The sequence below is a fragment of the Girardinichthys multiradiatus genome, chromosome 9, assembly GCF_021462225.1.
Source record: "Girardinichthys multiradiatus isolate DD_20200921_A chromosome 9, DD_fGirMul_XY1, whole genome shotgun sequence".
NCBI lineage: Eukaryota > Metazoa > Chordata > Actinopteri > Cyprinodontiformes > Goodeidae > Girardinichthys > Girardinichthys multiradiatus.
Genome location: NC_061802.1, coordinates 5,904,895 through 5,932,360, shown reverse-complemented (window position 1 = coordinate 5,932,360; position 27,466 = coordinate 5,904,895). Strand labels below are relative to the sequence as shown.

The following is a 27,466-nucleotide window of genomic DNA, read 5'->3' as shown; positions in this document are numbered from 1 at the left end:
CAGGAGTACTTTCTATGGGAAGGAAAAGTAAATGTTAATGGATGTAGCTCCTTTAGTCGTTTCACCTAGAAAGAAAGAACAGATAAACTCTGAGCCAGTTTTCAAGGTTAGAGTCTGAAAGAGAGCACATATAATTAGTTACAGTAAAAGCTCAGTCAATTTCCATGTCTAGGAGAGAGAAAGGGTTAAACACTAAAAGACAGGGCCATGTAGATCATTGGTAGAGGGTGAGCATTAAGTTGTTGCTAGCAGAAGCTCGGACGATTCCACTCTCCAGAAAGGTGTCACAGGCAGACACAGAGCCAGTCCAGGTGTAGCTTCTAGGAAGAGAAAAGAGAGAACAAGGTTAAAAGCTGAAATAACAGCAAACAATGCAAAATTGGAGAGTAGTGTGAGAATGTAGCGAAGAGGGTGAAAGTGGTCGTTAAGTCCTCCAGCAGCCTAAGCCTATAGCAGCATAACTACACAGATAGTTTCAGTTCAGATTATTTAGTTAAACGGCGCTTATTTACAACAATGTCGTCTCAGGGCACCTCACAAAGGGTCCCACTGATGGTCATTGTTATACTAAAAACCACAAGGATTGGGAAACCTCTCTCTGTCAGACTGATTATAACCATTGGAAAAGAGAAGGGGTCATACAGGTAGCAGAAATGGAGGGTGTGTTTGCACCTCAACCATAACTGAGCCGGTTTAGGCTAAACCTGACTCCCCCTTACTCCAACCAACATGGAGGGAGGGAGGCTCCCTCCCTGATAACCTAAGCAACTCTAACTATAAGCTTTATCAAAAAGGAAAGTTTTAAGCCTAGCCTTAAAAGTAGACAGGGTGTCGGCCTCACGGACTAAAACTGGGAGCTGGTTCCACAGGAGAAGAGTCTGATAACTAAAGGATCTGCCTCCCATTCTACTTCTAGAGACTCTAGGAACCACCAGTAAACCTGCAGTCTGAGAACGAAGTGCTCTGTTAGGAACATATGGAACAATCAGATCTCTGATGTATGATAGAGCTAGATCATTAAGGGCTTTATACATTGATGCTATACTTCCTATTTTAATACCTGCTTTTATGAAGAAAACCAAAGCTGGCTTTTTTCAGTTCAAACTTTTTTTTTTTTTACTTTTGCCTTATTTGTATCCACAGATTAGAAAACAATATTATTTTTGTCTCTAAACTAAAGCAAACATGGAGTTTCTTATGAGTAAAGGAGAGTAGATAAGGTAGAAATTACAATGATGCAACTATGCTGGTCTATGGTTATCATGACATGTGCAGCAGGTAATACAATGAACACATATTTAGTAAAGATGGCTATTCTGGACACTGCAAATTCATCATGGGGCCCAGTAGAGTTTTGGGTTCGGATCCAATCCTAAATTTAAACATCTACTGATGTTTTCTAAGACAGAGCTCTTTTACAGAAACAGTGTTTTTTGGTCCTGGTGTTGTATAAACACATGCAAATAGACTACACAGGCACTTTCAGCTGCACTGCTGCATTGTTTGTACATTTCTTAATCTGTATTGATATTTACAAGTCCAATAATTACATAAGCCTCAGAATCACACTTTCAGCTGCAGAGCTGCTAAATCTGAATACAAGCTGTAAAAAGAAATGAGGGGGTGCAGAGCACAACAAACCTCAGGACATAATGGTAATTATTTGAAAATTGTGAAAAAGTTTCTGTTGTGGGTATAAGGCTCTGAAAAGCCAGTGCATCTTGCAGTCTTAACAAGCCTTTCTGCCATAAACAGGCATCCGTTAATAATGAGCAATCACAACATTACATCAACTCAGAAAAAAACTAACATAGTAGTTTTTTGTTTAGTTTAGTTTACTATTGTGAAAAGGTGCCAAAAAACAAATCATAGAGACATTTTAAAAATTCCTTTCAACAACTTTTCTTAGTAATCAGTATATTTAGCACAGCGAGCATCGCGAACTGTAAGAGCAGTCTCTGTTTTCTAGACTTGAAGTATGTGTTCTGTGTCATTCTTCTAAGTGTCTGCCAACATTCTCTTATCATGCGTTCTCCATGGCAAATAAAGGTTGGATGCTCATAAGGATCAAATATCTTTTGGTCATTCAGTTAGCCTTCTTGTTGCTAAAAAAGCTTCTTGATGCTTCTCTGTAGAGCTCCTGACTGTAGCCCTCAGACATGACTTCAACTGCTCTAAATGTTTGTAATGTAAACACACATTTGTCTTCTATTTTCTCCTTTTCAACACTGAAGTATCTCCAAAAAAGATGATTACTCACTCTGCAGCAGCAGACTGTGAATTAATAGTGATCTTCAGCGCCAAACTTCACCAATATATTTAAACTCAAAGTAATCCAGCAAAGCTAAAAAATGTTTCCATTGATACATTTGAAGGATTGTTTCATGTGCAGTTTATGAGATTACTATATGTAGTTTATTATTTAGATGTACAAGATTTATGTGCTACAAACTTGACCCTGCAGAAGAAAAACCTGACAGAAAAAACAGAACCATGCTGTCTAGATTGATGGATGGATCAATGGCCTTGACTTGATATCGAATCCAAGAATGATGGTTTTATTGAGTTCCATATCAATATTAGATTGGAATGGGCTGATCTCAACACAGAGAGAAAAAACAAATATTCCATGTCCCTACTTGGTCTCTGTTGCTCTCGGTGGAAGACACATGCATTTTATCTCCCTCCCTCCCTGCTGATCAATGCTTCTGCTTTTTGTCTGTATTTTTGTCAAGGCCTCGCTTTGCATATCCTCCAAACTTGTAAATTATGGATTTGGTCAGCTGGACTCTCAACGTAATTGGTCAAATTTTTTTTTTCCTACGGGAAGACAGGGTAAAGGAGACCCTCTGGTCCAAGTGGGACGTTCTTCTCTGGAAACACAATGGATTCTTGGCAGCAGTGGAAGATTGTGTGCCTGACTACAATGTCGGTCGCGGACGTAGAAAATGTGTACATATTTGGACTTTGATAACAGGATTTCTGCTTTTTGGAGTTGGTGGTTACCTGGCTTATCGAGTGATTTGCAAAACGTGGGCTGTTGTTCAAAGCATTCCAAAGCTTCCTGCGATGTTGGATGGAGTCTGTAGAGCGATCAACACTCTGGAATGTTAAGAGAGCAGAATCGCAAGTCGGACACGATTCTTGTACAGAATCGCAGCCTGGCAGCGGTTGGACTCAAAAGTTAAAGGATATAATCTTGGAGAAGTTGTACGCTCCAGATCTGCGGAAAATACCAGAAATTTGGATTCGCAATTGAGACACACCAGTAAAACTTTTAAGGTAGTTGGAAATTCACAACTGCCTGAACCACAACATTTATTGTTTTTCTAAATATGGCTCCCCAATGTGGCCTTGGCAATTTTGGAATTTTGGGTTTTCATGAGCTGTATGCCAAAATCATCCGTATTAAGACAATAAAAGATCTGAAATATTTCAGTTAGTGTGCAAAGAATCTAAAATATATGAATGTTAAATTTTCATCATTACATTATGGAAAATAATGAACTTTATCACAATATGCTAATATTTTGAGAAGGACCTGTAGAATTATCCAGAATTACAGCTTTATGTAAGTTATTTTCAGCTTCTGGTCATTAGCATAAAAATGTTAAAATTTAGGATGTTTTGCTTTGCACTCAACATCTGTTTGAGAGCTCTAATCTTCTCTGAGGACAAACTGACCTGAACACTCAAACCCATTAGAAAACCTCTGCTGTGAAGGGGCATAGCTCACATGATGATGTTGTGTATTAACCATAAGTCAGCTAAAATTAAACTTAAGCTTAGGGTAAAAAATTTTAAAATAAATACCGTGAATCATGCGGTTTGTTGTTATTCTTGTTAATGTGTTTGTGCCAATTTACTTAGAGCTCAGGGCTCATGGACTTATTATGAGTCCTGGAAGCTAAGCCAGATACATCCATTTTCTATAACCGCTGCTTCCATATAGGGTCGCGGGGGAGCTGGAACCAAGGACCTTCTTGTTACAAGGAAAAAGCGCTACCAACTTCGCCACCGTGCAGCCCTAAACTAGATACAAATAGGTACAAATAGGTTATATAGATTAAATCACATATTGTACTTAAATATTGTGTTGTAATGTGCTATATTTTTAACTTAAGCTAATAAAAATAAGTATTCCAAAGGAAGACCTCATTGATGTTTTTTGTCAGAATCAGTGCTCCTTTTTGCTCTATACATTTACATAATGCATCTGTTTAATTCTAATATGGAACATGGATCCAAAGAGTTAGATGACCCTACAGCTCTTTCACAGGTGTCAACATATTTACAGCTCAGACTGTGGAAAGAAATATACCCACCCCTTTGTTGTATTGCATGGTGATTTCCCAAGGTGTTGCTATTTCCCTCTCAAAGGCACTTACTGCCAGACTGATGGGTTTTTACTCTAAACACACAAACACACACATACGCACACATCCACAGCTGTTGTTGCTAATGTTTATAGAAAAAGCTTTAAAGCTGTTTTTTGTTTTTTTTTATCATAGAAATAGAGGTGGATTTTAAACATATGATACAAGCTGTACAGAGAAAATAAAATATAAAACAAAAAATAAGTTTTTTACAAATTAAAATTGGACTTTAAGCATCATGGTAAACATAAAATAATTAAAATTAAATTGTTTTTTTTGTTTTTTTTTAACTCTAAACAAACAAAAACTGTGCTTTTACTTTTGTTTTGGGTCCTTAGGTTTACAAAATGTTCTTCAATTTTCTGCAGTTTTGCAGTAAAATTTGCCTCTGAGGACAGTGCAGAAAAGCAACCCTACTCCCTGAATGTTTATCGTCTTAGCATCCAGTTATGCAGTCTGTTGTCCAAGCTTTGTTGACTTTGAGACTTTCTACCTCAGTATATAATGGAAAATAATATTTTACTTTGTGTGAGAAGTGAACATGATAAAATTACTACATCAGTTATTTCTCTCTGACCATAGTAGAGAATCTGATATATGGTTTTTAATTTATAGTTGCTTATAATGTTTTTTTCCTACCAAATAGCTGGGCTTCCCTCACCATCCCCAAGGGGGGACCTCATTTGTGGTCAGTTTAAGACCATAAGTCAAGGCTGAAATGACTGTTAAACTGAAAAGTTTTAGAAAGCTATGCATTTTCCCTAAGCCCTTTAATGATTATTGCATTATGGCAGAAACTGTCCTAATCTGCCTTGTGAGCAATACCCTCCCTGATACACCTAAATTCCTACACATGCCCTCAGTCCCATCCCAACCTTTCAGGTAAAATAATTTGAACATTTTAGCTACATTTTCTATCTTGTTTTAGGTGATCAGTGCTAACTTTATGTTGTCTGACTTTGTCTTAGTATTTGGTTTACTAAATTTGCCTAAATAGTCATATCAAAAGTTCAAGCTTTTTTATTTTGCTTTCTGTTTTTAACCTACTTAATCATGTAGAGTTGTTGCCTAAGGAGTTCTGTGTAGCCATCTACACTATGTGCATGGTAACCTTTTATCTTTTAAGGTCTCTGAACTTCAGATGAGTTTAATAACCCCAGTGATCAAAGACAATGAATTACGTCCACTCTTCCACATAGTTTTTTTTTTTTTTTTTTTGTAAACACAGCATTATTCCTCTTTTTCTCTCCCTGACCCTTTCTTGTATAATTGATCAGATGTAAAGGTATGGACTCCCTCATGACCCCACAGAGAAAGGTTTAAAAGCCATGAAAAGGTGTTTAGTGGACAAAGTAATTGGGTTTGGCGAAAAATAGATGGAGCTGGGAAAGATACTGAGGAAGATCAGGGCATGGACAGCATGGACAGCCCGGAAAAATGACCAGGAGGGAAATTTAATCCTATTATCTCTCTAGGATACCAAAATATCAACCCAATATCCATACAACCAGTAATTTATGCAAAGAGATATATGGTTTGAAGGTACTGAGTGCCGTAAAAATATGTCAGATCTTTTTGTACATGAAGTATAACAGAATGTAAAAGAGTTGATGTCACTGTTTTCACTGAGGTAAGAGGTACTCAACAGATATCTGTGTCAAGACTGCATGATTGCAGATAATGTAAAAGGTTAAACTGTCTTCAGATAACAGACAGTGGCTTCAGGACTGTAGAAGTATTACCTCTTCCTTTTTTAACACTAATTGTTTACCTTCATGAAGCTGAAACCTGGTCAAAGTTGTTGTTGGACACCAACCAGAAAATGTTGTTCCATAGCCACATATTCAAATTCTAAAGATCACATACATATACCTTTTGTGTGTGTTTTACAACCGTTTAAAGAATCTCTGATCATTATAGAATATCCAGTTATGGTTTGTTTCTAAAAGGGCAACACGTTGGGAGCAGCATCATGCCGTACGTCAAGCTGCGGCATTAGCACCCATTGAACATGTTCTAAATGTGCTGAGACAGAACACTTAATTGCACCTCAGCCATGGATAGTGTTGTCAGAAGCATCAACTCTTCCACGGTTTCGAAAAGGATTGCTGAGTAGCACACCCTGGAACGTTGACCAACCAGATGCAGTTGCTGTGGATTTAGCTAAAAGAAAAAAAATAGGGGTATTTTGTTATGTGTCTTATTGGGTTGTTTTGTATTATCCTTAAGTATTTTAGATTTGAAACTCCTAAGATACTTAAATCCTTAAACATTATGAGATAGCATTTTAGTTTACTGCCCATAGGAAGCTGTGATACAAATGCTAACTTCAGCATCATTAACCAGCGATCTTCTGTGCTTACATATCTTTCATATCTTGTTTACCTCTTTTTCAGCAATTGTTATTTCTACTGTTTACCCAAAATCCTGCCACACACAGGATTAAACAAGTGGTAAACAGTGTTTATGTGAGTGAGTGTTGTCAGCTGGTCTAGTCTTTATTATGCAACTCTGTCAATACAACAGGGCTACAACACAAGATCTTCAATTTTTTGTACTTAAAAATTGGAGTCCCAAACATAAGTTAACACAGATTGTCTTCATATCGGAAGCCAATAATGTTAGCTTAACGTCATACAGCAACCAGCTAGCACTTCGGATGACAGACTTTACTTTGACAGGAAATATTGTGGTGTTTTAATATAGGGGGATCACGTTGCATCCCTACATTTGTCACTGTCTCCAGCTTTATGTTGAGAGTTAAGCCTGTATAGACAATGGGTGGCTGGATAGATGGATTTTAAAATGGAAAACTTCTATGAACCATGTCATCGATACTCAAGGTGAAACGAGATCATATTTTTCAACCTACACTTCCCAACACACATCATATTCATTTATAGAATGGCTTGTTAGCTCTCGAAAGCCCATGAAACTTTCCACTCCCTCTGTGTCTTAAAATACAGTGCTGTGACTTTCTTCAGTTGTGGCTTGAGATCAGTTGTTATGGATATTATACTACACTAGTTTGGGTTTACTCAGATTTGAATCTCTGTATACGTGTGTACAACTGTGCACTTTTTAAAACCTCCTCGTAATTTGAGAATTTAGAATATAAACAATTATTTACAGTGCATTAAACCAAGTTTTGTTTAAATTATTTTTTTTTTATACATCTTCTTGGCCTTTTCAAAAAAAGAGTAGTATAAAACATACTAAATTATTTTGTCTTAAATATGCTCAATCATTCAAGTATTATTATTAGATGGCTAAAAATAATACGAGCAATGGCATGGAAACAGAAACATGCGCAGGTTTGTTGAAAACCCTCATAGCTCCATGAACAATATGATGATACATGTGGTCTACTTTATTTATGACCACTTACATTTTAATGTACTTGTACAATGTCTGTTATATAGAATTTGTCCCAGGAAATCCCTTTTAGTGATTTTCTTTAAACTATTATTGTTGCTAATATCATCCTCATTTCTGTTATTATTAGGTTTTTCTTCTCTTGAGTAGAAAAGTAATAGGCTAAAAGTGACTTTAAAAAAGGGCTGATGATATGTAGACAATGTGGGCAGAGCCATACTGAGTCCTTGGCACCTTCGGTAACCAATGAGTTTGAATTAGCTTCTGGTGATGTCCATGGCTGCAGGTGGCAATAGCTGTTGTCATGGTGATACTACTTTGGTGATTAACAAGTAGAACATTTGTTCATGTGTTCTGGTGGGAGTGAAAGTGAGTGAAGAAAAACTTATAAGTAAAAAATATATACTTTTTTTCACTGTCACCCACTTGTGCACAGACACACACACACACCTATGCACACACTGACAATGGGCTAAAGAAACGAGTACGGCATCAGATTTGTAATGCTGAGAGGGTGTGAGATGTTGCATCACCTTCTGTGTGGGGGAAGAAGCCTGCATGTCAACTCTCTCCCACACACACACACAGACGTCTCCACACAGACGCACTCTCTTTGCTCCCCGTCAGTCTGCTACTTCCAACCTGTTCCATGTCTGCTGATATAATCAACATTGACCAATAACAACCATTTATTATGGGCACTAACTAATGAGGCTGGACACAGCATGATAGCATCTTGATCTGTCCTGCTGTGATTCCTATATAATAGTTTAACTCAAGAACCTTCAGATTAGAACATATATAAATATTTTGATATAAATTTAACTACACTTAACAGGGTTCTCTCTTCAGGAATATTATCATCATACATATTTTTTCACGGCAGCATGATATGAAGAACTTTCTTTTAACCGGTGCATCAACCGAAAGGTTCATAACTATGATTTTGCCACATATTGTTTCACAAAGCATTATTCGGGACATTTTTTGACATACAAGTGCCCTGTAAATACTATCCTTCTTTGCAGGTCAAGTTTAATGGTTGTTAAATATCTGACACCATGTGACACTGATGATTCTAGAATTGCGCCGCTCAAGGTGGCAGCAGGTTGGAGTAGCTCTGTTACTTTTGATTCTGATTTATTCTGTTGGGGAACTATTCCTCTTGTGGTGGATACAGTTGATTTTTTTTGGACGACTGTCCACTCCAGTGTCGGATGCTGTGCAGCTTGGAGGATTTTTCTTAATACTTAATATTTTTTTTGACATTTGTTATGATGCATTGCCATGGCAATGGGGTTGTTTCTTACAACTGGGAGCAGCTGATTAATATCTCAAAAGCTCAAATAATACTTCAACTACAACCCCTAATCCCTGATGAGTTGAAAAGGAGACGCCGTGGATGCAGAGCAGGAGCTAAGAGAAGAGAGAGAAGGAGGAAGTTCAAACCATCTCTTCCGTCGATTATGATGGGCAATGTGAGATCGTTGGGAAACAAGTTGGATGAACTCCAAGCCCTACAAAGGACCCAGCCAGAGTACCGGGCATGCAGTATTATGTGTTTTACTGAGACATGGCTGCAGGATCATATTCCCGACTCCAGCGTCTCTCTACCTAGCTTTTTAACCATACGAGCAGACAGAGATTTAAAGAGGAGCAGCAAATGTAAAGGAGGTGGACTGGCAGTACTTGTGAACAACAGATGGTGTAATCCAGGACATGTAACTGTGAAGTGTCATCTCTGCAGTCCAGATATTGAACTGTTGGCAGTAAGTTTTCGTCCATATTATTTACCCAGAGAGTTCACCAGTGTTAATTTGGCAACAGTTTACGTTCCACCTTCTGCTGTTGCCGACACTGCATGTGATGCCATCAGCTCAGTTGTTGCTAAGCTACAGACATAAAACCCCGATGCTTTTGTGGCAATTTCTGGTGATTTTAACCATGCTTCACTCTCTACTACACTTCCAACATTTCAACAGTTTGTCAGCTGCTCTACCAGAGAAAACAAAACATTGGATTTGTTTTATGCAAATGTCAAGGACTCATACATCTCTACAGCAAGACCTCCTCTAGGCAAATCAGATCACAATCTTGTTTTTCTCTGCTCAAAATATAAGACCCTTGTTCAGAGGCAACCTGTAATAAAGCGGACTGTGAGAAAATGGTCACAGGAAGCTGAAGAAGCTCTGCAAGGTTGCTTTGAGGCTACAGATTGGGACGCACTGTGCCAGCCACATGGAGAGGACATAAATGCCATGACTGAGTGTGTAACCGACTATATAAACTTCTGTGTGGATAACATCATCCCCACCAGAACTGTGAGATGCTTCCCCAATAACAAACCTTGGATCACCAGTGACCTGAAGGACCTGCTTAACAAGAAAAAAAGAGCCTTCAGAGAGGGAGACAGAGAATTATTGAGGAGTATACAGAAGCAACTTAAAGTCAAGATAAGAGACAGCAAGGAGGTGTACAAGAAGAAGCTGGAGAGCAAGCTCCAGCAAATCAATATCAGAGATGGGTGGACAGGGATGAAGAAGATCACAGGCTTCAAGCAGAAGGATGATCAGACCGATGGAGGTCTGGACAGAGCCAATGAACTGAACACATTCTTCAATAGGTTCAGTTCAGAAACAAGCTTCGCATCCTCCTCTCCTGCTCACAGCCAAACAGACATTCCACCCTCCTTTGACCCACAGGACCCACAGCTGTCCAGTAACACCTCACATGTTTTGTCTTCCACCTCAGCCCTAGACCTTTCTGCTTCTACATGTTTGCCTTCAACCATATCAGAAGATGCTGATGCTTCCTTTGCTCCCCCCTTCCACCTGTGTGTCTCAAGAAGTCAAGTGAAGATGCAACTGTAGAGACTGAATCGGAATAAGACTGCAGGTCCAGAAAGAAAACTCACCCATCAGTCCTCAATGACTATAGACCTGTTGCCCTAACATCTCACATCATGAAGGTCCTAGAGAGACTCCTGTTGGCCCACCTGAGTAAGCAAACAGTAAACCATCAGGACCCTCTTCAGTTTGCTTATCGCTTTGGAGTTGAAAATGCCATCATACACCTGCTTCAACAAACCCACTGTCATTTGGACAAAGCCAGTAGCACTGTGAGGATCACGTTCTTTGATTTCTCCAGTGCATTTAATACAATCCAACCTGATTTGCTTTGTCAGAAACTCCAAAATACTCAGGTGGGGGCCTCAACAATCTCCTGGATCAAAGACTACCTGACGAACAAACCACAGTTTGTGAGACTGAAGGGTTGTGAGTCTAACCAGGTAGTCAGCAGCACAGGAGCACCACAGGGGACTGTACTCTCACCATTCCTTTTCACTCTGTACACCTCAGACTTCCAGTACAAGACAGACTCCTGTCATCTGCAGGAATACTCGGATGATTCTGCAGTCATGGGGTGGATCAGAGATGGACAAGAAGCTGAGTACAGGAAGGTAGTGGACCGCTTTGTGGCATGGTGTGGAAACAATCATCTCATTTTGAATGTGACTAAAACAAAGGAGATTATTGTAGATTTTAAGAGAAACAGGAATAAGTCAAAAACTATTACTATCATGGGAGAAGAAGTGGAGGTGGTGGAGGAGTATAAATACCTCGGTGTTCACCTGGACAACAGACTAGAGTGGAGATGCAACTGTGAAGCCATCTACAAGAAGGGACAGAGCAGACTGTACTTCTTGAGGAAGCTTAGGACCTTTGGTGTTTGCAGCAAGATGCTGCATATCTTCTATAAGTCTGTTGTGGAAAGTGTGATCTCTTCTGCCATCATCTGCTGGGGAAGCAGCATCAGAGCCAGGGACTTAAAAAAGTTCAACAAGCTGATAAAGAAGGCTGGCTCTGTTCTGGGGACTCCTGTAGAACCTCTGGAGATCATTGTGGAAAGACGGATTCTTCATAAAATGAAGAACATTATGGAGAACACTGAGCATCCTCTTCATGAGACTGTCCTGCAACAACAGAGTGTATTCAGTCAGAGGCTTCTTCAGATCTGCTGTAAGACGGAGGGCTACAGGAGATCCTTCCTGCCCACAGCCATCAGCATCTACAACGGCTCTTTGAAGAAACCCTCATAATGAGCTACAACAACATTTAATTTCCCTTTGGGATTATAAAGTATTTTTGAATTGAAATGAATTGAATTGAATTGAATTGAATGATAGCCCCAACAATAGTTCTGGGAGTAATGAAGCTGAGATAATAAGTCTAGGAATTCTGTATCTAAAGGCAAAACCCTGATATACTGTGCCATCTAATATGTGTTTTTAGTCGCATATGAAACAAAAGATACCAACAACTTAGGTTTAGAGGCTTCTCTATGCATGTAGAACATCTATAAATGTATTAGGTCCAAGCCTCAGGTAATGGGAGGCGAGTGTTGGGGCGTTGAAGATACAGAAGCTAAAAAAAACTTCAAACAACAGCAAGTGTTTGCTGTGATATAAATAGTTCATTCTTAATTTTGTATACTTATTTTATCCTGCTTTGTTTGTGAGGATAGAGGAATGTATCCTGGCTGTCATTAGGTGAGAGACATGGCCTGCCAGCCCATGGTTGTTCTAAGCAAGACAAAGATAAAAGTCAGCCAAGAATAGCTAATTTTGACATTCCAATTAATTTTTTTAAAGTTGAGATTTTTAAGTCTGTGAAGTTGCTGCTGTATGTAGAGAAAACCACACCACCAACTTGGAAACCACCTGGTTTATTTTTACATTAATTTATAGAACTACTCTAATATTGACCCTTTAAAAACACATGACAGCTGTCCAACTTAGCATGCAAAAAAGTTAAGTGTGAAGCATGGTAATTGCTTATTAAGTAAATGGAATGAATGTATCTGGTGCTTTTCTGGTCATCCTGACCATTTCAAGCGCTTTATACTTGAGCTACATTTATAAATTCACACTAATAAAATCACACACATTTGTACACTGATATGCAGATCTGTTGGCAACTTGGATTTAAGTGCCTTGCCCAGAGGCACATTGACATGCGGCAGAAGGAAGCTGGAATTAAACCCACTACTTGGTTAGACAACTTTTCTAAAGCTCTTCCTCAAACACATATTGTTCAAAACCTTACCTTGGTGCCGTGACTTTGTGTTTTACATCTCGCTGATCCAGTCTATGAAGGAGTCAAAGGAGGAGTCACAGGAAGAATTATTGTGTAATAAAAGAGCCCGCATTTGAGTTCTGCAGTGCTTGAGCCTTTTCCCTGTATCTGTATGCTATGCAGATGCCCTGTCTGTGGTTTGTGGCCCTGTCTGTATGCTGATAACATCAGACTTTATGTTTCTGTCATCACATGACCAGAGGCCATTACAATTACCGAGTCTGAGATACCCCTTTTCTACTGACACGGTTTGGAGTGCCTTACGGTTCGTGACTGTGATTTCAAATTGGTGTTTCCACTAACAAAAAGAGGTTCCAGAGCACGAACTCTGTTTTAACTCGGGCACTTCTGAATACTTGATTCCTCTGCTCGAACCGTAATGTCACCCGTGGGTGGGTCGAAGCCACAGACAATACAAGCAACAAGTATGGCAAGGAAGAATAGGAACGTACTGTATTAACATTATTTATATCTTTACACTAACGGATGCTGAACAAAGGCAATAAAAAACATTACATACTATTGTTCTTGCGCGGAGTTGCCGTCTCTTTTTGCGTAATAACTGTAGTTTATAGATGCTCTCTTTTTGCATTAGAAGGAACATTGTGTGCAGCTCTGCAAGCTCCGCTGTCTCGCTACCACGCTGCGTAACGGCCACTATTGATGACTCATTCTTGGCTCCAAAACTGGTGGAAATTCATGTCGGTGCTTAATAAAACACCAAAGTCTGAAGCCACGCAAAACGAACTGGTTCAAGATTGAGAGTTCCTTTGGTGGAAAAACGCTATGAGTCTGTGTTTATAATATCAGTGAGTGGATGGGTTAGAATTTCCTTCAGCGTCTTGCAGATAAGACAGAGGTAGTTGTTTTCACTCCCAAAAATGCAATTTGACATATCTACACTGAACTACAACCAATAAGGTTAAAGACCAAACGGTATGCAAGAAACCTAGATGTTGTTATATATTCAGACCTAATTTTAACAGCCTCTTTAAAAATCAATCAGGCAGCAGCAGGTTATCCAATATGCTGCTGACAGTGTCCCGACCAGTACCAGTAAAATAAATCAGATCACTCCATTCCCTAAATACCTGCAATAATGCCATATTTCTCAAAGGATATTTTTTTAAATGTTAATTGTTCATGAAACAGTAAATGGTCTACTGCCTAAAGGCATTTCAGAGTTACTTGTTTTGTATGAACCTTGCAGACCCCTTATGGTTATCAGTTACCTTTTTTATTTAATGTTTCAAGGACCATAACTAAGTAAGGGGATGTCAGTTTCTAGTTTCTGCTCAACTCTCAACTCTCTAACAAACTCCGTAAAAACCTAAGGTGTTCAGAAATTCCCAGTTAATTTAAACCATCACTGAAAACATTGCCATTTACTGCAGCTCCCACAAAGGTTAAATATACCTTCATCGATTTATTTTATCATGTCTTAGACTTTCATTTGTGTATTAAATTTGTTTTCCATTGCTTGCTTTGTTTTATATGTTGCGTTTTTTCTTTGCCTTTGTTGTTTTTTTTTTCTGTAATGTACTTTCAGTTACATTGTGCTTAAGTGATTTTATACAAATAAACTTGTCTTGCCTTACCTTGATGAAGACTCACCTAACATATTTTAAGCATTAAAATTGTTTAAGTGTGTTTTAATTAATTAAGGCTGGACACAAATGGGAACACATTTAAAAACATAAAATGTATCATATTACAGCAAGAAGTTTAATTAATTTCAAAGAAAACTTGAATTTAGATCTCATTTTTAATTAGGGAAGTTGAAAAATCACCAACCTGGTAGACACAGGATGGACATAGACAAAGTGAGTGGAAAACTCATCTTTAACAGGCATGACGATCATTGTCTCAACATTGATAACATCACATTCGGGTACTTTGACTCATAGTTGAGGCACAGCCCTTCAAGTTGAAAGGGTGCAAGCTAGGATTTCTCCAGAAAGAGCAAGATAGGAAACTGGAAGTGTTGTAGTCACAACATAACAGTGGAAGAGGCTCTCAGTAACAGTGTGTTACCCTGAGGAAGGGATTTTCCCCAGCTGTTGCACAAGTAGATTCTCCTTCTGGAGTTCACCTTTTAATATGAGAGGTAGCGGTTCCTCTGAGAGTACAAGACTCTGCTTGAAATATTTTGACCTCACTATTGCCCTATTGCAGCCTACATAATAGTCCTGCTTGTATTATTTGCAATAACTTCTGCAGACTATGCTTTAATGACTAATTCAGTAACCAAAGTCTGGATGCAGGTTATTTTGTGGTAATACAACATGGTAAAAAAAATATTTATCCACTATACAATCCTAGGTTTTAAATATTTTGCATTAGTGGGTTTTTTGGGTAAAGATAATGTTGCAGAACCTTTTTAATTATGGCTGCGTACCTATTTAATAAATAATAACATGATGGAATCTGTGGTGTGTGGGTTTGCACACTGGAGGTTAGATTTATCTGTTGATGTGTTGGCAGGGTCCTTGCTAGCACACAAGTGAGTTTCTGAGATTTCTGTCATCTTTAGAAATGAAATAAATATACATACAGAAAGATAGCCCATGCCTACCCTATGCATATCTTATCATATCAAGATCTGCAAATGAATACTGATTTATTCTGCCATGTTGTGTGTGGCTGATGGTGTTATATATGATAATGAAGATATCAGGCTGTGACCTCTCATGTCTTTTTACCAACTGGATCCATGGGGACTACAGTTTTGTTGACATGCAGTGTTTGTACAATCCCCTGAAATGCGAACAGTCTGCTCTGAGCCATACTGTGTTGATTTTAGTGCAATTCAGGGTATTTTTTGCCAAATCATTACTATGCATTCACATAGTTAGATGTTAATAAAATTGAACTTTTTTCTGTTTTTTCTAGCAGATTGTGAATTAGATTAAGGTCTGAAATTTCACCAGACATTTCCAACATACAAATATACTTTGATCTAAGTTATTCCATTGGCTGTATGTTTAGGATCATTTTGCTGGAAGGTGACCCTCCATCTCAGATCTTTTGCAGCCTCTAACAGGTTTTATTTTCAGATCACCCTGTATTTTACTCAATCTTTGAATCACCTCTGATCAGCTTGCTTTGATGCTGCCACCACCATGTTCAAGATGGCCTTTGTGTGTTTAGGATGATGTGCGCCACATAGCATTTGAATGTAGCCATAAAAGTTACTCTACTACTAGTGGTGTGACACCCTTTTTGTTCTTTCAAGTCATTCTTTATACATATCATGACTGGGCATCTACTGCCTCTTTTAATGGTGTGATTTGTTTACCATTCATTATACAGGTTTGCAGTTTGTACCATGCTATTTTAAATCTCTGGATGATAGATTCAATATTGATGTGTGAGATGTTCAGCGCTTGGAATATTGTTTTATAAACTATCTCTGCTTTAAACTTCACGACAGCTTTCTATCTGATCTTTCTGGTGTTTCTCTTGGTCTTTGTGATGCTTTCTTCCCAGATGTTCTCTAACAAACCTGAGCTTTTAAGAGAGCAGATATATTTACACTGAGATTAAACTACGCAGCTGGACTCCATTTGCTATTTAGGTGACTTCTCGAGGCAATTGGTAGCACTGGATTTTACTTAGGGTATCAGAGTAAACATGTGTGTCAGGTATAATTCTAATAAAATACATTTAAGTTTGTGTTGTAATATGGTTTACAAAATGTTAAAAGGTTTAAGAGATATGAATACATTTGCAAGGTACCATAATAGAAAAGACAAGTTTTAGAAGGTCATCATAGGTATATTGCATGATAGTCTGACATGAAATTGTCACGGTTTGGATGTTGAACCAAAATTTCCAACAATGGCAAGGGAGCTAAAAGTGAATAATGCTTTATTTAATAAAAATACTAACAAGACTTACAAAATGAACATCATGATTGTGGGCAAGGTGCAGGCAGCAAAAGAGGGTAGATTACAGAGGGTAGATGACATCAGGAGGAACCAGTGGCAAACAATGAAGAACAGAGTGTTTAATTACTGAGGGAAGTGGAGAATGGACCAATGAACTAGGGGAGGTAATCAGGGAGAGAATCAGAAGCAGCTGGTGGAGAAGGAGTGCAGGAGAACTGAGGGAGAGTGACTAATTAACACAGATGAGCATGGAGAGGTAACAGAAAACATCTGAGTGAACTGAAGCAAATAAACAATTAGACTAACTAAATAACATTAACATGCGGGAACCAGATCTACAAGGAAATACAAAGACATCTAACAGGAATCCAGGAAAGTACCAAAAAAGATAAACAGCAGAATGAATCTAATAAACCTGAATGAGCTGAAGTAAAGCAAGTGCAAAACATGGCAGTGGAGAGAAGTAAACAGAACTAAAAATCCCAAACACAGGCTGATCATAACAGAAATTGCCTGGATGTCAATTTTGTGTGCTTTTTAAAACACTATATTTAGCAGATCTATTAGTCCATAAGGTATTGATTTGGGATGTAGTGCTCCAGCACTTTGTATAATGGCAGTCAATCAGTACCAATAAAGCTGAAAGACTATCATCAATTCAATGTGCCGTTGAGCCTCAAAATCCCATGTACCTCATATGTCTGTGGAGCACAACGCCCCCTTGTGGTGCTTTTAATATCATAATCTAGGAAACATGACTGCTTTTAGGTTTTACATTGGCCTTGGTAGTATAAGTGTTTTCTCTTTTCTTTTTTCGCCCAACTAAACACCTGCACGTTGTTTTTAATACAAATGTGTTTATGCATAGGGATAATAGGACATTAATGAAAAGAAGGCACATGATCAATTTTGATAAGTGAAAGATTATGGGATTAGATGAGCGTGAATATTCGCAGAAACAAAAATGAAACTATCCAAGAGTTCAGTCAACAAATTTGGTCACATTAGCAGCTCAACGTTCTAAGGAGGAGAATGTCTCCCACACCTTGCTGGAGTGCTTGATTAGTTTGATAAACACATATAGAAACATGTGATAAATGTTTTCTAATGTGCTTCTTTGAAGAGTATGCTTATCAAAAAGAAACTAAGATTAAATGAAGAGCGTCACATTTGTGTGACTCTTGTGAACTACTTTCTTAATGAGGATCATGTTTAAAGGAATTTTTGTATTCTTCACTCATTTAAATTAAATCAGTGCATAACCAGGAGTTATAGATGAAATAATAAAAAAAATATTTTCTCAAATGAGAAATGGGTAAAAGTCTCCTATTCTTGATTTCTCTTCACTCTCCAGCACATATATTTTCATTTCTCTGTTCACTCTTCTTCGTTCTACACCGCCCTCGTTCTTGGAGCAGGATTCATTTAGCACTGTGATGCTAACAGCCCATTCTCCCTGCTCATTCTCCCCTGACTTAGTGGTTTGCCTCCAGCGCTACCAGCACTTTACACAGAGAGCACACATTCACATTTATACCCGCTAACTCATGGAGTGTTCTCTTTCACTCTCACCCTCTCTGCATCTCGGTGTGCCTTCTACATGGGTGCTCCTTTGCCATATCCCTCATTTTTCTATCTGGTCCTCTTTTTCTTTTCAGCCTGTTTTGACGCGGGTTTTGGTATTAGTTGGCATTATAAAAACAAACACCTCTTAGTCATAATGAGATATATTTTTATGAATACATCTCTTCAGGATAGGACATTAACCAAAGGCTTATATTGCTCTTTTCTAAATATCAGCTGCAGGGAGCTTTACGCTCCATATTAACTCATTTGGAAATTTTTTTTTTTTCTTTACAGTTAAGAAGTTACATACTCTTATCATCTGCATCATTCATTTTGTGCTTGTAATGATGTGATTGAAGAGGAGTTTTTACTTTGATAGTGCAGAATACAAGTCGCACAAATATTTATTTATTATAGATTTTCTTTAATCAGGGTCAAAATTATACAGGTGGACTAAACCAAAAGTACACACATGTACCAGAAAAATGCAGCCATGTTTTATACTTGTACGCATGCAGAACTAAGAGCATAATGTACTGTAGCGCAACTTAAAAAAATTACACCAAAACAAACAGAAAGGACTCCCAGCTATCACTAAACTGCTATTTAGGAACATTAGGGTTTCTGATGCAGCTGCAGTGGAGAAAGAAAGGTGGACTGAACCTAAACTTTATATCAGCATACACATTTGTAACAGCAATAAGGTATATAGCTCACTCTGAACTTAACTGAATTACTCACTTTAAAACGTCAAGCTGAATAAAATCCACTGGTACTGGAAAAAAAAATCAGTTCAAAATGTTGCACAGCACGAGATGCCCCAGCAGACAGGTACTGTTGTGAGGAGTCCCTCTGACCAGAGGGGCTTTCAAGCATTCAGCATTTCAGACCATTTTCGAGTGATTTTATTGTTGTATATATCATCCATCCATCCATCCATCCATCCATCCATCCATCAAATACCCGTACCCACTTATCCATTATATAATATACATATTGTTACATGAATATCATAGCAATGACCTAATAATAACATTACCTCATCTCATGCTACGTCATGCAGACGCTCTGTCTGCACTGACAAAGGTTTGCTCGAATCAAAATGTTAAATGCTTGAATGCTGTAAATTTATTAAACATTAAACATCACAAAAATTCTGTTAGTCCCTGTTTCATCTGCAAAAATACAAAACATAGTACCGCAACAGAAATATTCCAGTGAAGTATCTTTCTTTGAAAGTTACAAAAACAGGCACAAATTATTTCCATATCCAATGCTAATAAATGAGTAATTCTCAATTTTAAAGTTTTTGAAGTTTTTTGTGAGACCCACAAAACTCTTTGTTACTGGTTACAGAAACATGCCTGGGCAGACTTTCGAGCCTTGTCTATGCCTTACATCTATCAGAGAAGTAGGCCAATGCACAGAGATACACTTAAACACTGCACTTCAGCCTGCCTTGTATAGCTTTAAAAGAACAAGACAAAGGTTGATGGAGTCAGCCATTCTCCACCAATCACAGCTCTCCTACTATTGTACTCACATAAACTGTTTCTGAGCTCCAAGCAATGTATCAGTGTCCCTGGTTGCCTATCGATTAGTTATGCCTGGGTGCTGTCATGTGCAGGACTCCAGGGAAGTCCCTAATTGGCTAGTCCGGGAATGAAAGAGACAGAGAGGCAGAAAGGGGCAGACACTCTCAGAGGGAGGTAGCACAGAAAGATGAGCGAGGCTTAGAGATAGACTTGTGAACATAGATGCAGTCTGATACCAATGTATTATAACAGAAAGGCTAAATTAGATTAGATTAAAGAGGGCCGACAAAGAAGATTTAACTTTTTCCCACCTGTACTTTTGCTCGATGAGAAGGAATTATAATTTAAAACTGATTGCGAGTTCAGTTTCTGTTTTTAGTCTGTGCTTTGTGGAATATCTGAACTCCAGACCAGACCTGCCATTACATCTGGGTGAAGGCATGTTATGCAGAAAGGTAGGTGGATAAAATGGGTTCCTGCGAGTAACTGACCACTGGAGGAGAAACATTGCCAAGGGAGTGGCAGAAATCCTTATGGGGAATACCTGAACCGATGCCTGAACTGAGGGACAGAACTTACAGGAAACTTATGCAAGTGGTTCTGCTACTTTCTTCTGTTTTCAACTCGTCTCACAAATCCCTGGCATTCATGCATTGTGGGGAGTTTGGTATGCTATTAAAACTGAACATCTACCTAAAGGAGGATGGGTTGCTTTTCAATGATCTATCTGAGAGAAAAAAATGAATCAATGACCAGACTGGAAGGATTGTTTTGTAACTTTTGGATATTCATTAATTTTAGATACTAAAAAAAACAGTTACATAAAAGTAAAATCAATTTTTTTTACTGGATGTACTGGATTTGCCTGATCCTGAAAGGCATGATCAAAATTGACTGAAGAGCTCATTGCTTTTGTCATTGCTCTAAAACAAACAATGTAGTACAAGAATACTACAAAGATAAAGGGCAGGAGGGTCTTCGATAACATTTAGTTTTTCGAAATCTTTGCAATGACCACCTATTTCCACAATCATGAGTTTTGTTGTAGCCCCAAAAAGCCGAGCTCGTCTAAGGGAAAATCTGGCAAAGGGAAAGCCAAGTCCGGAAAAAGCCATTCTAAGCAGAACCAGAGTTTGTTACAGATACCAAATCACCAAATGCAACCTTCACTGGTACGCTCACCAAAGCGTCTACCCAATTCAGGAAAGCACAGTTGCCATTCTCAAAAACAGCTGCTTCCTTCTCCCTCTCCTAGCTACTACCACATAGCACCACCACCTCCAAGTCATCATCTAGTTTCACCATCAACTACATGCCAACTGGTGCAGCAATCACCAAATAACCTTCTGCAGTCGCCAAGCCACCTCCAGCTTCATCTATCTCCAAGTCACCACCAATTCCATCAATCGCCGAGCCACCACCAGCTACACCTGTCAGCGAGTCATCATCAGCTGCAGCATCTTGCTCAGAACCATCAACAATGTTGTCCACCAGCCTCACCCAGTCATCTGTTTACGTCGCCTTCATCTAATCAAATCTACAAACAACACCAGTGTCATTCATCCAGTCACCATTTACTGTTCCAGCAGTGCCAACAGCAGCAGAACTGCCCTCCTCCTCTTCCTCATGCATCCCAGTCACTGTCCATCCATCCATTTCACTCACCACAGCTACCCTTGTGTTCTGGGCCGGGAGGTTATAGGTGGAGCACACTGCCTACCAGCCTGGTCACCAGGACTGCAAGAGGGAAGTTTCCCAACCTCAGAGACAGCGTAAAAAAGAGTCCCACAAAGAGCAAAGGCAAAATTGGTTGCCAGCTGTGGCCCAATGACACATATATCTGGTCTGCACATTCTGCGGCTTCACATCCACATGTGCCAATCGGACACCACTGTGTACCGATACACACCCATGTGCAGGTAGGTTTACATGTTTACAGACTTTAAGACACTGATCAGGGTCAAGTACATCTAACAGATTTTATTTCACCTAAAGATTAAAGGTGTTTTTTTTTTTTTTTTTACAAAAAAACAATTAAATGAGGTAGTCTGTAGTCATCTTCTATACCGCTTACTCCATAATGGGTCGCGGGGGAGCTGGTGCCTATCTCCAGCAGTCTATGGGGGAAACGCAGGGTACACCCTGGATAGGTCGCCAATCCATCGCAGGGCAACACAGAGACACACAGGACAAACAACCATGCACACACTCATTCACACCTAAGGGCAATTTAGAGAGACCAATTAACCAGACATGTTTTTGGACTGTGGGAGGAAGTCGGAGTATCTGGTGAGAATCCACGCATGCACGGGGAGAACATGCAAACTTGAAAATGACACAACTAATTTTATTATAAATTGTTTGGTAATTCTTCAAAGAAAGGAAGCAGTTACTGTATGTGTGCTTTTTTTTTTATTGGTAGGGGTTTATTAGTATCTTTTTTGACATTTGCACAGTGTACACTGCAGACATAACATATAGGTGAGACATTAAAAAAGTGCTGATAAAATAAATAACAGGTATCTGTCGTTATAATCTTCCAATGTAAGTCTTTTTTTAAACAAAAAGTCAACATTTTAGAGACTAGGCAGTCAGATGTTCTAATATGTTACATAAAATATGCAACATATCAGTTCTCCTTTTTGCCTTGCACCAAGAAGGTTATGGGTTCAAACCTTGGCTCTTCTCCATGGAGCTTGCATGTTCCTTAAGTTTGTTTCCTGTAGGTACTCTGGCTTCCTCTCACAGTCTGAAAACATGAATGTTAGGGTAATTGGCCAATCTGAAATACCTTTTGGTATGAGTGTGTGTAGATGCATAGTTGTCTGTCCTGTGTTATTCTTTGGATGTCTGTATATGGTTAAAATATGGTTGTTGTGGGTTAATTGGGCTAACCACTCCTTATTTCCAAGTTCTTTTTTTTTTATGAGTTTTAACAGAACCTATGGGTTGAAAAACTCAAAATATTTTTCTCAGCTAAATAAAGACCAGGACTTGCCAACCTTAAACAGCCAGAAGGTTTGGAGCCAGTGAGACATCACAACATGCTGATAGCTGTGTTGAACTAAAGTCACTTTTAACATTGCAATAAAAAAGGTCTATGCATCCACATCTAAAAGTGTTGTATTAACTAACAGTAAGCTGAGTAAAATAATACAACACAGCAGCTGCCTGTTAATGATGGTTGCGTAGTAAGTGTGCAGCGGGTGAAATGATCAGAGATACTAGAAACTACTGATAGGCTAATTAGCATGATCAGCCAAGCCATTCTGATTTGATTAGAGTCTGATTAACTCATTAGTCAAATAGAGTTTAATTGCAAATTAAGATAGACAGAGTGAACCACCATGTTAGGAGCTGATCCTTGTGTATGTCTAAACCAGACTCGTCCACAATATGATATTATAGGAGGTGCAGCAAGAAAGACAAGACAACCGCTGAAAATAGTCCTTTAAATATAGTTGATATTGTGGAATAATTTGGCAGGATTTGTATTTTTTATTTCATGGTTTAAGGTGCATCTTTTCATTTATTCTGATGCTTTTTCTTTAATTATGTTTATGAAAAGTAGCATTGGAGCTAAACAAAGTAATCATGTGTTATTTACACAAATGTATGCACACAATTCAAAAAGCATGTGTCTCATGGTAGAGACCTCTGACTAAAGGAGTTCATCACTTGTTTGTCCATCAGTCTCTGCCTAATGAGACAAACCAGGGTTAGTCTGAATCTCTCTCTAAGCTGTGGCAGGACTGAACCGGGTTGTAATGCCATAATAACACCGCTGGTGTAACAACAATTATATAACAACTAACAATCACTTGCACAGAGCAGCAAAACCCTATCTGGATATGGAAGCTGTGTGTGTTTGTGCATTTGTTCTTATGGCCATTTCATGTAACACAACTTGATCCAAATGAACACACACATGTTGATTACATAAGCATGTGCCTGATTTGGTGTGTCAATGAAAACACCAGACTGAACACGGCTGACTGGTTGGATTTGTCGCTTTACAAATGACCCACACTCACAAACACGTACATAAAAAATTTTGTTAAAGTTGTGAAGGGGTCACATAAGGTTGCTAAACTGCAGTGGAGTGGTAAAAGTCATGCATGTTGCCGTCAGTGATCTTTAGCTTACATTGCTACCAACTGATGTGACTCAGTCAGCATTATTAGTTTTCACCAAGTCTGATTTATTATGCCATTCTGTGGTAGTTAATTGAAAATGCTCAGTCAGCATTTTGTGAACGACTGAAATATACTTGCACCCTGAGGTGCTGTAGAGCAGTGGTTCCTAAAGTTGGGTCGGGACCCCATTACATGTAACAAATCAACAACTGCAGGATATTGAGATTTTGTTTAAACATTTGGCTAAGTACTAACAAATGATAATGGCTTTTCTTATTCTTATTGTAGAAAATACATGTTTTCTAATTTGTGTAATTATTTTTAAGATATCTTATTTTCAAAGAGAACCATTTTTTGGTTTTTCTTTCTAAAAAATTTGTTTTTGCTGTGTTATTTTTTTAGCTGTTTGCATCTGACATGTTTTGGAAATTTATTTTGTTTATTTTATGTAGTTCATCTATGATTAAAAATGTACGACCTTTTGGTTTTGTATGGTGTATTCTAATGTGACTATTCTTGTTTTCTTGTTCTCGCACCCTTTTGATGAAAATGATGTGTTATTTGATTAACAAATAACATGTTTTCATTTTGGAAACTGAAATGTTGTTGTGTATTTGTTTTTACTGTTTTTTAGGAAATTATTGCATTATTTTGTTTAAGTCTGCTTTACAGTTTTGATGAATTACGAATCTCAGTAACTTTTCATGTGTCCAAAATAAGCCAGTTTTACTATTCTAAATAGTTAAAAACATGTTTTTCTTATCCATTTTTTGGTATACACATGGAGATGATAACAGCTGCAGCTGTCAGCATGTCCTTACACTCTCTGTATCCATGAACTCCACTGTGCCCTGCAGCCTCCCCCCTTTCGCTCTATGAACCTTCCCCCATTTCTGCTCTCAACCCTGTACATTCGTCCCTTTTTGTTAATGTCTGTGTATTTTGCTCATTTGCATCTGTCTGCACCCTCTGCTCTTCATTGTTGTTTAGCAGGGAGATTTACTCCTCCTGCCATACCTATAATCCCTCTGAACCCACCACACCCACCCCCCACTCTGTTCTCATGTGGGATCAAGCATCTACTCGGTTTGACTAACATGCAGTCACACACGATGGATGGAGAGGGAGAGACACATGGATTGAGATAATGTGTGTGTGTGTGTTTGTGTATTTGGGAGAGAGAAAGGAGATAAAGGAGTAGAACAGGGTTATGTGTGGAACAGATTAGGGGAAAAGGGTTTTTGCTGTTGCTGCTCTGTTACGCATTTGTACTTCGACGTCAGTGTGGACTGTCCATTTGGTTTATAAGCTTGTTTGGCATTTTATTTTGGTTTTATTTTGGACTGCAGTGGAAGAGTTGTAGCTGTTAATCATACTAGCTATCTCAAAGGTGGTATATAGCAAAAGACGAGCTGTGACTGGTGAACTTATGTGGACAGAAAGCAGGAGGACTAGAGGAAAAGTAGTGGAATAATAGGATTTATGCTATTTTTGCAAATATGAAGAGAAAAGGGCACCCTGATGACATTTATCAGCTTGTGTGGGCTTTTTTCAGTTCATTTTCTTACAGAGCTATGGCAGTTGGTAAAACCATTCATTTGATTTTTTTTATCATCACTTTGGCAAAACCGGGACTGTAAAACTAGACCAGTGACTAAAAGGGAAGAAGTTTTTAGAATAAAGTATCTTAGGAGAAAAGGAACAAAGATAAAAACTGAGATTTTTTGCAGCGAGAATAAGAGAAATCGTATTAAGAGATAAGTAAAAAAAATAAAATAAAAAATCCTCCTTAATTCCACCAACATACTTTAGGATGTGCTGATTATTATAACAGTGTGATAAAATTCCATTCCTTGAATACAATGTAAATGTTTAAAATATAGTGTTGGAGTGCTTTGTATTGCAGCACCAAGTTGCAAAGAGCATTTTATGGCACCTTAAAAGTGTTTTTTAAAGTACATAGTGTGGTTTTCAGTGTGGTACATTAGTACTGTCCACTATAAGGGCTGTGCAGTATGTCATGCGGTGTACGCAGTCGCTCCATGGTGGTAATCCATAGCAGATGTACTCAACATGCTGTACCAAAACTTGAGACGAGTAAGTCATTACCATTGCTTTCTCTTCGAGTTTCTCACTAGTGTACTCGTGTTTTATTTTAAAATCACGGAGGTTATAATTAATGATTTGCTCTTTCTTTTTTGTTTTTTTGTTGCAGGCCAACCCCCCTCCAGTGGTGGTCAATACCGACAGCGTAGATACCCCCCCATATGTGAGTACAGCTTTAATTACATTGATTAGGATTTAATGAACAGTTTGCTTTGGATCTTGCTCATAATGACCTTTCAGTAGCTAGTTCTAGATATGGAATATTATTTTACTTGTTTTTGAAGAATTATTGAGAAAAACCCAGGATAGCTCATATAGATTAAAGACCATCGTGAATTGTTTGAGATATGTTGTTTATGTAGTTAAATGTTGCTCATGATAACAAAAATATATGCAATCTTTGGATTTAGCATGATAATAAAAATGAAGTACACCCTATTTAAGCTCCAGGGTGCTATGTACTTTGTACATATGTGAGGTTTTTTATAAACCTTCTATTTCAACTCATGGAGGATTTTGTTGTTTGGTATTGGGCATTAGATGTTAGATCTATGTACATAAATAAAGTACATAATCAATCCAATCCAATCCACCTTTATTTGTAAAGCACTTTAAATTATCACAAGGACCAAAGTGCTGTACAGAAAACATTAGGCATTAAAATTACAAAAAGCCAATTACACAGACACAAAAACATACAACACTAATAACAATCGTTAAACAAAACTACATAAAATACTAAATGGCATAAAATACTGAAGACAAAACAAAATATAAAACATGTTTGAAAGATTAATTCTTTACCTTTCTCTAGGATAAATTTAATGAAATAGATTCTGTATATTAAGATTTATTTACCCTCAATCAAATTATTTACATGTAATCAGGGATTATATATTAATATTAATCACTCTAATATCTATTTTCCAAATAAGATAATAAAAAAGACAAAACAAACAAGACAAAACAAAGTTCTAACATCAGTTCTAAAATGTTGATCCACAGGTGCAACAAGAAGGATAGGAGATTTCCAAAGGGTTTTCTCAACAAAAACGTTTTATAGACATAGGGTAGACGATATTGCTTTCTGTAAAATAGCGCTTAAACAGTGAAAGGTGAGAAAACGTTCTTAAAAAGATCATGTTTTGATGTCTGCTGGTGTTACGCCTGGGATGAAAAAGTAAAAATTTTAACATGTAGTTCTAGGCTTAATAAATGCAAGGATTGGCAGTCCTTACAAAATAGCATCCATAAATATGTGTCCATGTAAAAACATTCTGACAGGAAGTCAAGTCAGCCACACCGTTGCATTAAACTGAAGTAACACTGAACCTGTAAGCTTCTGCT

General features: G+C 38.2%; 1 protein-coding gene across 8 annotated transcripts in view; it reads left to right on the top strand.

Annotated features, from left to right (window-relative positions):
- The window catches only part of LOC124873635 (discs large homolog 1-like protein), a 170,944-nt gene that overhangs the window by 77,464 nt on the left and 66,014 nt on the right, over positions 1–27,466 (top strand). For 6 of the 8 annotated variants that reach the window (XM_047374398.1, XM_047374399.1, XM_047374403.1 and 3 more), the window contains one exon: positions 26,229–26,282. In XM_047374398.1, coding sequence (XP_047230354.1) covers positions 26,229–26,282 — 54 coding nt within the window. Of the gene's footprint in view, positions 1–20,872; positions 21,797–25,894; positions 26,111–26,228; positions 26,283–27,466 lie in introns of those variants that run through there. The other 2 variants (XM_047374401.1, XM_047374406.1) reach the window with 2 other exon arrangements.